Below are 12894 nucleotides of genomic sequence, written 5' to 3' on the forward strand. Positions count from 1 at the left end.
GCAAGTAATGTACAGTCCTTTCACCTACAGGTCCCTCTGAAGCCAACTAAGAGAAAAGAAAGTGTTGGAACAAGAAATCAGAAGAATTCTAACACTTGGAAGCTCTCCGAATTGGGCAGTTCTTCAGATTATGAATGGTATGGCCAGGTTCTAGCTAAAATGTTACCAGCTACTTGATTATGAAAACCTTAACCCAACAGTTGTGGCCTTCCTAAAATACTGAACTTTATACATCCTCCTTTTCATCAGTTTGTTTTTCTAATTATCTATTTTTAAAAATCTCAGCAGTTTGATGGTTTAATACTTCAATTAGGAAACCTCATTATACAAAAGCTCATTTATTAAACCTCTGTACACAACCACAAACACGTATGTACAGCAAGCTTACAGAAAGGACGATGGTACAAAAGATACAGTGGCAATTAAAACCAACCCACATAAATAATTTATAAAAATACTTGGACTGCTGAAGCTGATGCTGGTCATTTCTGATTATTTTCATCCAATTGCCAGGCTTTCTGACGGGGGATATCTTCATGTTAGACCTTTCTTAAAAACATTCAGAATATATTAAACTTATCTACAGGATACTTAGCAAAATGTATAAAGCACAGATTCTTGTATAAAGGACAGATATAAAACCCACCAATCCACTTGAAACTCAAGGACAATATAAACCTTAGCCAAAATAATGAACAGCAAACCACAAATACCTATTTTTGTTTTGGAGTTTCATGTTTTGGCAAGTAAATCACTTTTAACAAATCAACAGTCCTGTTACTCCTCAGTGGAGAGATGCAATGTGGGAACATTCTGTATTTTCTGGCTGCATTGGTGGTCCAGGGCAATAGGGAAGCCCTGCACTGGCTCCAGTTCCAATGAAGAATGGGGCAGACTTGTATTTGTCAAGATTTTCTCCTTGCCACAAAAGGATAAGGGAAGTTTTCAGAGTTTGTAAAACTGGAGGGGGAAAGAAACAGAAGAAGGGATTTGGAAACAATGAAACAAAGACCAGTTAAGGTGAAGCCTTTCTCTTTTGCTGGTTTCTTGGGGAATTTTTTAACAGGTTTCTTATTCGTAGATAAACACCTGTGGATTCTGCCAAGTTTTCAAATTCAAACGGTGCTATGCCTGCAGCAAACTTGCTCATATCAGGAACAAAACTGCAAGTTTTTGCAGTGCTTTTGACCACTTTATTATCACTTGTATTTTCTCCCTCTTTAACCTCAGGGTTGGGAACAGGCCTGGTGTTATTTAGCAAGCCTTCAGAATCTGGTTCAGAATTAGCAGGATCCTCCTTGGAGTGAAGTGAACTATCTCCTGGATTAGGACTAGCCATAGAACATTCGTTTTCTGGTAGCTGTTCACTGGTATCAGAAAGCCTTGTTTCCACTGAAACCACCTCCTCAGATGACCTTACTTCTGCAACAAGACCTGCTTCGTTCCTAGATGGTGATGATGTAACAGAATTTCCAGCTAAAGGTGTATCAACAGGAATATCAGAGTCACTGTTCGTGCTTTCTGCCTGCTCAAGTGCTGCCCAGATTAAGCGTTGCTGTTCCTCTAGCTCTTCTAAGGTCAGAGAATCCTCATCCATGACTGAGTCCACTATTTGTGGTTCAGAAGTATCATTGGAAGGATTTGATGGTGAAGCAGTCCTAGGAAGAGGATGGTGGGTGGAGGTTGAAGGTTGAGGTGGTGAAAGATTTTGTGGAGGTGTTCCTTGTGGTAAAGGAGGAGGAGTTGGCATCGATGGATGCCCTGGGGGCAGTGGAGGTTGGAAGTGAGAACTGTTCAGGGTTTGAGATCTTTGTGATGCTTCCAGATCTAGAAACGGATTAAAAAGACAACTGTTAAAATCTGAAATAGGATGAGAACAAGATTCACACTGCCGATGTCCTGATTAAGTAGCAGACTTAGGTCTTCTCCTCCCTGGTTTTCAGCTGAGATAGAACAAACTTTTTGAAGGTCTTAATGTCCATTGAAACTATGTTTTTAGGGATTTTAACTCTGCTAGCTATTAAGTAAGTAAATAAATACATACATACATTCTTGAATGTCTTCAGAACAAACTTATTTCACACTGAGACAACTGCAAGATTTCCTTATAGGAAATCCAAAAGGAAAGCCAAAAGTTTCTCCAGCTATCTTAGCATTTAAACACCACTGAGTCCTCCTGTGAGTCTGACTCTTTTTTAAGAATTTGTGAGCCTGTAACATCCTACATAATTTCACCCAAATATTTAAGGATCTGGAGGTCTTCGTAACTTTAGGATACACACCAGAAGTAAAGAGATGGGAATCTGTAACCTAATGTTCCAATTGCTCTGAGCACACAATTGAGTTCTCCTGCTTGGTATTAGAAGATACAACAATTGCAGCAACAGAGAACACATTGTAGAGAGGCCTTAATACAACTACAGTAAGACCCTGTGAGCATATGTTAGCAGTTTAAACAAAGTCACAGTTACATTAATCACCCCCGTAGCACATTGGTTTCTCTTTATGAACATTGATATTTCAAAAATTCAGAGCAGGTTATTTTGAAAATAAAAATTGAAACTAGAAAAAAAAAAAAAAATCACAGAATAACTACCAGAATCTATTTCCATGTCAGTTACTGGTGCCTCCAAATTGTCGTCTTTTGGTTGTTTTGAGTGATGAGATCGTGACCGAGATGCAGGCCTTTTATTGTTAGGTTTTGGACTCGGCTGAAAAGAAATTATCCAGGAAACCAAAAGAAATGAGTATTACATTGTGTAAGGTAACATTTCCAGCTATAAGAACATATTTTAAGCAATTTCATAACTTCACAATTATTTGGTTGACCCAGTGTGTAAACTTTGAAGGTTGAGAGATTTAATGCAACTGAACAGAACTTGAAGCTTGTGCAGGTTTAAGAGGCAAAAGACTGTTTGCATTCCTAACGTAGGATTACAACCCAGTTTTCCCTTGGACACCTACATCTCATGAGACCATCACAACTCAAGTATTGCACACCCCTTTCTGGCAGGCTTAGAATTTACTATGTAATTCCATATAGCATTACACTTTAAGACTGACAGCAGAGCATACATGTCCCATCTGTAAGTGGAAGCATTCTGCAGTAGATAACAATAGACTAGAGTCACAGTAAAGAAGACCCAGGAATGATAAGGGACAGGACTACCACGTGTTTTCTCACATCACTGTAATAAGATTACTCTAAAACGTGACTCTGGCAAGTAGCTTTTCATTTACTAGGGAATTCTGTAAGTAAGACTGGTTTTGAGTTTACAGCAACCTTTTTTCACCACTGTATATAAAATATTGCACAACTGGGATCTGCTTATATTAACTGAAATCACAGCATTTGTTCTAAACATGAAGCTCCTTTTTGTTAGAACAGGTAAGCATTTCACACCTGACAGTGTCAATAAGAAAGCCCATCCCCTTGTGCAAAAGCAAGAAGATACAAACACAAGATCATCACTGGCTACACAAACTACAAGGCAACCTTTTTATTTCTGCAAATAATAATGAGACATATTCACCTCATGGAAACTGGAAAGGTAGTGAGCAAAAACCTCCTTTTGTTGAGATGGCTGCATGGGGATGGAACCAAACAACTGCCATTCCTACAGGAGGGGAAAAAAAAGGAATAATGTTGCATATGGGTGGTTAATAACACAACAAATGCTGAGAGATTAATCAGCCAAGATGAATTTAAGTTCTCACTAAAGCCTCACCTATCAGAGTAAATAGATTTTTAATGGGAACTTCTAGCGAACCGAAGTATTTCACCTGTGAGCACAAACAACTGATGCAGTGCACTATGACTAGGTAGAAATAATCATTCAAAGAAATTCAATTCATCTTTGCAAAATGGTTGAGCATTTCCTAGCAACGTCTCTCCAACATTTGTAAAACAGCTACAGACTTCTCCTTGAAATAACTGTTGAGATGAAAAAAGCTTACTTTGAAAGCCTGTTAATTCTGAATGAAAAAAAACCTGGAGGCTGAGCAAACTGAATGAAAAAAATCCCATTTGGAGGCTACTAAATGTAGAGCTGAAAAGCTGAAAGGAAAATGTACAAATACTGCTTTTTAATGCACAGGCACTGACATCAGTGATGAAGTTCACTACTAACAGCAGGTTAAAATGCCTTTGAAAGTAAAGTTCAACAGCAGCTGTCACAGAAGATTCTTCCTTAAACTTGGCTAAAAGCAATTACTGCTACTCAACATGTTGTTTAGAAGGCAGAGGACAGCTACTTACATCTGGGATCCCACTTGGAGTGGATATATTAAAGCCTGGATAGTTTATCAACTTCGACACATCGTAAATGGTGCGTTTTGGTTGGCGAGATCTTTCATCTGCTCCACTATCACCTATAATGAAATACAGTTATTACTGATGCTAATTAAGAACATTACTGAAATAACTCCAAGCATTTAATAACAGGGATTTGGGGTTTGGAATGTAAGTATTAATAGAGGCTTTGTGATCCACAAAGGCACTAACAGTGACCAAAATTGATCAGATAAACCCATGAAGCTTCCCCACAAACTTAACTGGGTATTCATAACAATACTACTCTTCACTACCATTACTGGCCTCAGAATTTGGCTGTTCTCTGAAATGCAGCATAAATATTGGTCATTAGTAAAAATCTGGTAAATTACTTAATAAACTGGATTTCAAGGGATGAATTCTTTGCTTGCTGGTGGTCTTACTTTGTAAGAATAAATCGTTGAACTTTAGAAAGTATTATGGTTTCTTTCATAAAAGAAGAGAAGCTTATTAAAAATAGGAAATCTGACAAGAGGCTCTGTGCAGGTCTTCCACAGTTTCACAGGAACTTCATGTTCTAACAGCAAAGGTTGATCAGAGTGAAATCACATTGAAAGTTTTCATCTATGCAATGCAATCATTACAGGATTTGTTTCATTATCACATCTTTGCTAGAAGAAAGGGGAATATTTTTACATGACTTTAGAAGAGGAAACTTGATTTACAACTTTCTCCTGCTTTCATGCTTTCCATACTAGGTATTTTGTCTCCTGACTAGGGTGCAGTCAGTAAACAGCACACTGAAAACTGCATTCAAACAGCACATTCCTTACTTTTTCCATCATAAAGCACAAGCCCCGAATGCTCCATTTCAGCTTCCTTGAGCCAGCCTGGAGGGTAACCCAGCTGCCGCATGCGATATATAAATGGAGGCAGACTCTTATCTGTCACCCCAAGTGCATCTTGAAGCTCCCCACTAAGTCAAGAAAACAAACAGAAAACAAAATGTCCTCCAATACAACCCATTACAAGTTTTGACAAAAGAAATTCACAAGCATTTTGTTGAATTTTAAACTGTCAAGTTAAAATAACTTAGTTTTAGCTCAAACCATGTTGCCTCTCAATCCCAGACATAACAATTTTAGGTCAAAGCCATCTCTGATAACTTTTAACACTTTCATTTCTCATGCTTAAATATTTCATGAGAATTAATTCTACCCTGAGAACAATTTACTGGACTTGTTACTTCTGATTCCTGGCCTTAACTGTAGCTATCACAACAGGAAGGAATTTAATGTGACTTAATTCCCTGGTGATTTCTTTGGAGTCTGCTACAGCCATGCTATGATTTTTTAAACATATTGAATTGAGAAAAAAAAAGAGAGGAAGGGACATCCAAAGCACAACACTTTCAGAATTTGGCATGCACTTTTAGTTTATTAGGAATATATTTGCAATTTGAGTAGCCAGAGAGTAACGTTCATCTCCCTGCATTAGGGAATGGGCTGTGGATAGGGCAGGACTCTTAAGCTAGCAATGAGATTTCATTAGAAAAACATCTCTGCAACTTACTGAACCATTTTATTTAGCAAACAAGTTCAAACATAATAAACCCATAGTTAAGAGTAGTGGATGGATTTAACAGAAATCTGGAAAGTAACATCTGGCACTCCAAAGGTAGAAAAGCTATTCCAGAAAAGCAGTGCAACAGTGAATGGAAGGAAAAGAGATACCTAATTACTCCTGGTTTAAATTTTCCAAACCTCTCTTCTACTTCTTCTTCATGATAACGCTGCTGAAAAATCTGACTGCTCGATTCACCACAAGCTTCCATGTATTCCTTTCTCTTCTCACTTATACGAGCTGGATTTCGTGGCTTAAAGATAATACAATTGGGAAGTTTAGATGCGGACAATTTAGAGTATATGCACTCCTTCACCCAACATAAAACTGGCACTCCTTGCCCTCAGCATACTTAAATCATTTATTACACAGCCATGTGATACATCTATAGTTGTAATAAAAAGTCCATAGCAAAAACCCAAGACTATTGGCATTGGATTTAGTGGAGCTCTCAAGTGGGAGGAAAAACTGTTCAGACTGAAAAATGTCCCTCCGTAAATTAAAGGGAGTATTCAAACAATTACACTGTAAAATTAATTCACTCTGATTTAGCATGGTAGAATTTATAACTATGACCAGCAGGATCTAATCAACAGAGATAAATAGCCATTTGTACATCCTGACCCCAGAACAGTGTGGTTACACCAGAACATTTCTTGAGGAGCAGCAGCCTTTCAAGTATTGGTGTAGACTTTACCTTTGGACAGTCTTTCATTTGATGGTCTTCTAAACCACAATTGAAACAAGTAGGTTTTGGCCTGCTTAAAAAAAAAACAACACACAAGAAATGAAGCCATTTACAATTTTGCAATGGTAAGTGCATTTAATTATTTTAAATCTTATTAGTTTTAGACTTAGAAAGAAAGAAAGAAAAAGAAGTAAGTATTGCTTGCTGATTTCAGATGCTGTCTTCTGCTTCTCTTAAACTGACTTATTAATCTTCAAAAGAGAGTAACAGAATATTGTTTCTTTCACAGTCCTAAGAAGAACACAAGAAATGAGAAAAAAAACACAGGCACAGCACCGGGGGGGTGGTTGGAAAAATACTTAACAGAATGTGGAGAGGAAGAAAAAAAGAGAACTAAAATTACAGCAGAAAAGTTTTGCTTCCAGGCAAAACTGGAGCTTTTATACCCCTTATAATAGAGATCTATAGCTTTAAGAGGGAATAGAATAGTAAGTAGAATAATTCAGGCTGGATCTCAAGGAATCTCTAACCCAGTGTCTTAATACAGGCTGGGTCAGCTATGAGATCAGACCAGGCTGCTCAGGGCCTTATCCAGTTGGGCCCTGAAAATCTCTAAGGGTGGAGACCACACAACTTCTCTGGGCAACCTGATCCAACAGTTTAGTGTCCTAAAGCTGGAAAAGCTTCTCCTTACATCATGGTGCAGAAAGATATTCACTGAAGGGTTTCTACTTCTGATTAAGTATGTCAACGTTTCCTTAGATAGTGCCAATAAATAAAACCAAACCCTACATACTAAAGCTTATGTTATGTCCAGAAGAAGGAAAGATGTTAAAACAATACTTCTAACTCTAAGATAAGGATAACCTCAAATAACAGATAAGGAACCCCTCAAATTAATACTCCTGTAGTACCTTAATAACTCTTTCTCTTTTTAGACTTGATTCAGAGGTCTGATCCTTTTTACAATACTGAGAATCAGTTACCAGTAGAAACAAGTAGCAGAGCATGACTGCTTCTTTGTCAAGCCCTGGTCCACAGTTTGAATACATTATGCATATGGTGAAACTGTGCACTGAAAATCTGGAATGGAACTGCAGCTGGCTTCAACCTTGATTTTCCTTGTAGATTAATAAAATGGCAGCAAACATTTTCAATATTATAGGGGGGAAAATCCAAATCACAAGATTTTAATGAAATATTTCTTTTGTGAACATTCAGTTTTATAGAAATAGGATGGGACCAGAAGTGGAGACAAAAAGGTGACATGACAATGTGTTCAGCGTAAACACACACCCCACACACACTCCAACCTCTTGAAGCCTCTAATAAGATAAAATTAAGTGCATCTTCTGCTTCTTTACACAGTATTCAAACAGAAGCCTTCTCTGGTGATCCAAGTATTTTATCACCATTCTAGATTATGAGCACAACCCTTCAATGTGCTTTCCTTTCAGATGGCTGTATTTCTAAAGAAACTCAGCATGCCCCTTTATCGTTGCAATTCCCACTGAACTGTTGCCTGGTCTTCACTGCATCTGAAATCAGTGACTTCAAACACTATGGAGACCACACAAGCTGCCAGCTGGAAACTCAATTCACTTCTTACCTCTCATAAAAGCTCTACAATCAAGTCTAAGACCAGTCTTAAAAATCTATGAAGTAAATCAGACAGGAGTTGTTCTACAAACCAGTAAGCGTGATGACAGTACACCAGTACAAGGATGACAAAGCAGTCACTAAAAAGACAAACAACCCAAGAACGGGCTGTAAACTTCAAACTGTTTTTACAAATTTATTTTAGGCCCTTCTTAAAGTCAATAACCAAGAAACACCCACTGACTGCAAAGCTCAGCACTGATTTACTCCATTTAAAGTCATTGTTTAAGTATGTTCAAGGGTTTAGTATACTGGGGAATAATTACAGAGTACATCTGAACTTTTCAGCTCAAAACTTTATATTTAAGAATAATACAAACCTTTTTGGTTTTACTTGTATTTCTTGTCCATCTAGGGAGAGAATGTGGCTGAAAACTTGCTGATATCTTTAGATTTCAATAAGGAACTGCTACTGGATAGCAGATTTTATAGAGGAAGAACAGCTTATTCATACTTGGAATGAGCTGTCATTCCAAACCTGATTACAGATTGGCCCGGGAAATTCCTAAAGTCACAAGATGTATTTATGGTGACAAGGCATTCACTCTTCCCAAGCATAAGCCCACTGAAAATCAATGAGCCAATCATATCAATATTGGACTGGTTTGAGTAAAAAAAAGCCATTAATGACTCATTAAATTTTTTCATCTCTAATGATTGATACAGTTTGACAAAACTGTACAATCTACTGAACAGGATTTGAGTTCAATTTACCCACTGGCATTCTCTGGCCTTGAGAAACGGAAAACCCCTTTAACAAACAGGATACTTAGGTATTTCCCATCCTTCTGTCAGCTGTGGATTCTCATTTAATATAGGCTGTCCCAGTTTATCAAGACAAAAATTGGCAAAATACAGAACACTTCCTACAACCTGTAGAAAAAAAGTCAGAAAATTGTCAGAAATGTGTCAGTATTTAGGGCAGATTGGCAGCAATTCTATAAATTTAGACTGCTTGAAATACTTCCAGGCTTTTTTTTCCCCCACTCTGTAAGAATTTACAAATAACACATGCCCACACCTGTAGAAATACGTGCTTTTTCCAATGATGTAGCCAAAACATGCTGAACTTAACTGCTATTATATTGATCAATGAGATTTAACAAGAGCTTATTTTAATGGCAGTGCATATTGAATATGTAGAATGAAGAGGCAGACCTACCATTGAAGAGCACATAGTCAAGAACTTACACTAAAAGCTTCTTTCACTTTTTTAGAATTCGAACTTGCTGCTTTACCATCCTCTTCCAAAAGAATACTGGAGGGCTGACATGAAACGTAAACACGCAAATAGTTCATTTAAAATAACAGTAAACAGAAGAGCTTCTAAGTTACTCATGTATGCAAAAGGCACAGAATATGCAATACAGCTCCTATTCTCTCAGAAAAGAGTTAAACAGTAGGATGGTGATGTCTACTTTAATCATAATGCTTTCCACAGTCCAAAGAATGACACAGCTCTCCTCCCATGTTTTATCTGATGAGAAATACACTGCATAAAAACATCCTTATTCTTATCTCAAAAGCTAAGAGAAAGATGAGAAGTGTGTCATTTCACCCTTTTACTCAAAGTGATTGTCAAGTATAACTCCAAATTCCAAACCGAGAAGAAAGTGGAAATTTCCAGATTCTGTTGTTCATCTATGCTCTGACATACTTGAAGTTGAGCCAAATACTATCAGAAAAGGGTACCTTAAGTTCATACCTTATGGTCTTCTCCTGATTATTTATATCAACTTACTACTTTGCTTTTACACAAATTTCTTTCACCAGGAACAATTTCAAAGAAGAATTTTCATGGGCACAAATGATCTTTTCTTTGTCCTGGTCCTCTATCTTTGGAACAAAGAGCTATACAATCTCTGCTTTACAGTTATTTCATAGATACTTAGCAATTATCAGGAAAAACCATCTGGAAATCACCTGTTTAGCAGTGTAGTATTTTAATATTCCCACAATAAGGATGCAAGACAAGCAGCACCTAGTAACAATTTGAGTTTTTAAGTACCTGTGGCTCAACATTGAGCTGTGTTTTTTCTTCTTCATTTTTCCTCTGCTCTTCATATCTCTGAACTAAGCCAAAAATGAAGTCTTCAATTTCTTGATGATACTGTCTGTAGTGAGGAAGTACAGAGAGATGAAGATGTGCACAAGACTGAAACATACGCCAAATGTTCTTATTTGGTTGGTTGGTTTTCTTTTAGCATTTATCATTGAGCTGATTTTGTCTGGGGTAGAGGTAATTTTCTTCTTAGCAGCTGGCATGTGCTGTGATTTGGATTTGTGCTGGAAACAGTGTTGGTAACACACAGGGGTGTTTTCCTTACTGCTTGCAGAGTCAAGGCCTTTTCTGCTCCTCACCCCAACCCACCAGTGAGGAGGCTGGGGGTGCACAAGAAGCTGGTGGGGGGACACAGCCAGGACAGCTGACCCTGACTGACCCAAGGGATATCCCAGACCAAATGGTATCATACTCAGCATGTAAAGGTGGAAGAAGGAGTAGCAGGAGAGGAGAGACAGGCACATTTGGCATGATGGCATTTGTCTTCCCAAGTAACCCTTACACATGATGGACCCCTGATTTCCTGCAAAGTACTTACCTAGAAATGACATTGTTCATAAATAAAATCTGTAACAGAGGCCCATCTACTTTGGAGTTCTCCACATAAATTCCACTAGAACAGAACACACAGACAATGGTTACTGCATTAGCTTTACTCCGAGTATTCCCTACGTGGTTTGTCACAGCAAAGAGTCAGTAGCCCTCAGAGAGAGGAAGGTTTAGTCAATACAAGTCCTGTCCTTTTGACAAGTTTCTATTCACTTAAACAGAAATCTTCCTCTCTCGAGCCAAGCACATTGCCTGGTGTGAGGTGGCAAGAAAACAAAAGGGAACACCACACTACAGTCACTTTCTTATGTTATAAAAGCTTATAAACACAATTTTGAAAAAATAAGGTCTCTTGTTCTTACTGCTGAACTTTACAAAAATGTGTTCCCTTAAAGGCCACATATGTTTCATAAACAGATGGGTACACACAAATAAATAAAGCTACAGCAAAACAAACCAAGTTCTTGGTATTCAAGTCTAAAAGACTTTAAGCATGGTGATGACACTTTAGGAGCCCAATATCTGAGCAGGGACAGCGACAGAGCAACAGTTTCTAAACAATGTGGCAAACATCGTTCCCTCAGGCAGCTCTTGTCTCAGACAAACTCTTATTTCAAACATATATATATAAAGCTTTTCAAGTCACATACCTAGGACGAGTCAGAATATTCAGCTTCCGTTTAAGTTCCTGATGTTAATTGACTGTTAAGGTACACTACTTTCCACAGAAAACACAGACCTCTTAACTGAAGGATCAAAGCCAACAAGACATCTAACAAGAATTCCACAGAACAAACGGGGTTTCAGACCTTCCCTTTCAGTGCACAGAGGATTATTTACAAATCCACCTGCTGCTGAAGAAACACAACCAAATGAAAACAAGGCAAGCAAGCAAAACTAAGCAACACTGCCCCAAATCAAAGCCCGGGTAAAAAAGGGCTCGCTGTGACAATCTAATTACTATAATTCATTACCTGCGCTATGTTTGTCAGAGTTATAGTATTTTAAAAATACCTACAATCTCCCCCCCCACAAAAAGTCAACACACGTACTCGTAAATAGTAAATAATAAAACCAGTTTCAGATTCCATTCTGATGCAGTATCAAACCCTTTAGAGAACCAGTCGCAATCTACAGCTTAAAATTCTTTCTAGCTATGTTAAATATAGGGTTTAGTGAACATACAACTGTTTCTTTTCCCTAGGAAGTCAAAGCTTCCAGCATCAAGTGTTTTAAAGGCCATCGCAGCACCAAAAACTCAACTACCTCCTCTGCCAACTGAAGCAAAGCCGGTAAGGGCCTGGAGGATCTAAGGATAGGAGTTTTCAAAGAAAACTCCCTCTTAACACACGGAAGCAGAAGCCAGGATAAAGCAGCCACCCCACCGAGACACCGTGAGCCCCCTCCCCGCCGAGCTCCATTCTCATCGCCCATCAGGACGCGGCAGGCTCACACTGACCGGGCCTTCCCCCACATCGACACAGAGCCCGGCCTCACAGGGGAGGCGGGAAAAGCCGGAGCCCCTCATGCCCCAGGCAGGTCGCTGCTCGGGCTGGCCCGGAAGGGAACCGACGGCAGAAGCGGCCCCGCACCGCCCTCCCCGGAGCAGGCCCTGCCTCTCCCGTCAGGATATTCTCCTCCCGGAGCAGCCGCACCGTCTCCTCGCGGTCTCGCAGCCTCTTGTACAAGTCCTCCAAGGTTTTGTCGGGTCTCTCCCCCACCGCCGCCGCCACCTCCTCCTGTTCATCCTCATCCTCCTCCTTTCCCTCGTCCTCCTTCTCCTCCTCCTCCTCTTCTCCTCCTTCTTCCTCCTCCTCTTCTTCTTTTTCTTCTTCTTCCTCCTCCTCCTCCTCTAGGCTGGGGCGAGGTGGCAGCAGCGGCGGCCCTTCTCCTTCGTCAAGCTGCTGGAAGAGCTCGCTATCCCCGAAATCCACCTCAGCCGCCATCTTGCGGTGCAGCAGGAAGGGACGGGCTTGGGGAGGGGGGACGCAGCCGCGGGGGCAAAGGGCAACCGGAGCCGCCGCTCGCTCCATCATGGAG

At 39.5% G+C, this 12894-nt stretch overlaps 1 protein-coding gene across 2 annotated transcripts; it reads right to left on the reverse strand.

Annotated features, from left to right (window-relative positions):
- Positions 1 to 322: 322 nt before the first annotated feature.
- On the reverse strand, positions 323 to 12826 carry ZCCHC8 (zinc finger CCHC-type containing 8). 2 transcript variants are annotated; one of them, XM_065692531.1, is made up of 14 exons: positions 12486 to 12826; positions 11505 to 11545; positions 10844 to 10918; positions 10252 to 10357; positions 9435 to 9509; positions 9013 to 9116; positions 8564 to 8629; positions 6594 to 6654; positions 6007 to 6149; positions 5107 to 5249; positions 4259 to 4371; positions 3534 to 3617; positions 2597 to 2711; positions 323 to 1827 (listed from the first exon to the last, which is right to left on the reverse strand). In XM_065692531.1, exons 1-14 carry the CDS (start codon positions 12798 to 12800, stop codon positions 1016 to 1018), a joined length of 2253 nt encoding a protein of 750 aa, XP_065548603.1. In that variant the 5' UTR covers positions 12801 to 12826; the 3' UTR covers positions 323 to 1015. The 2 variants fall into 2 exon arrangements, with proteins under 2 accessions (XP_065548603.1, XP_065548602.1); XM_065692530.1 differs by having other exon boundaries at positions 6594 to 6657.
- Between the last annotated feature and the right edge of the window lie 68 nt (positions 12827 to 12894).

Source organism: Lathamus discolor, chromosome 12 (genome assembly GCF_037157495.1).
Source record: "Lathamus discolor isolate bLatDis1 chromosome 12, bLatDis1.hap1, whole genome shotgun sequence".
NCBI lineage: Eukaryota > Metazoa > Chordata > Aves > Psittaciformes > Psittacidae > Lathamus > Lathamus discolor.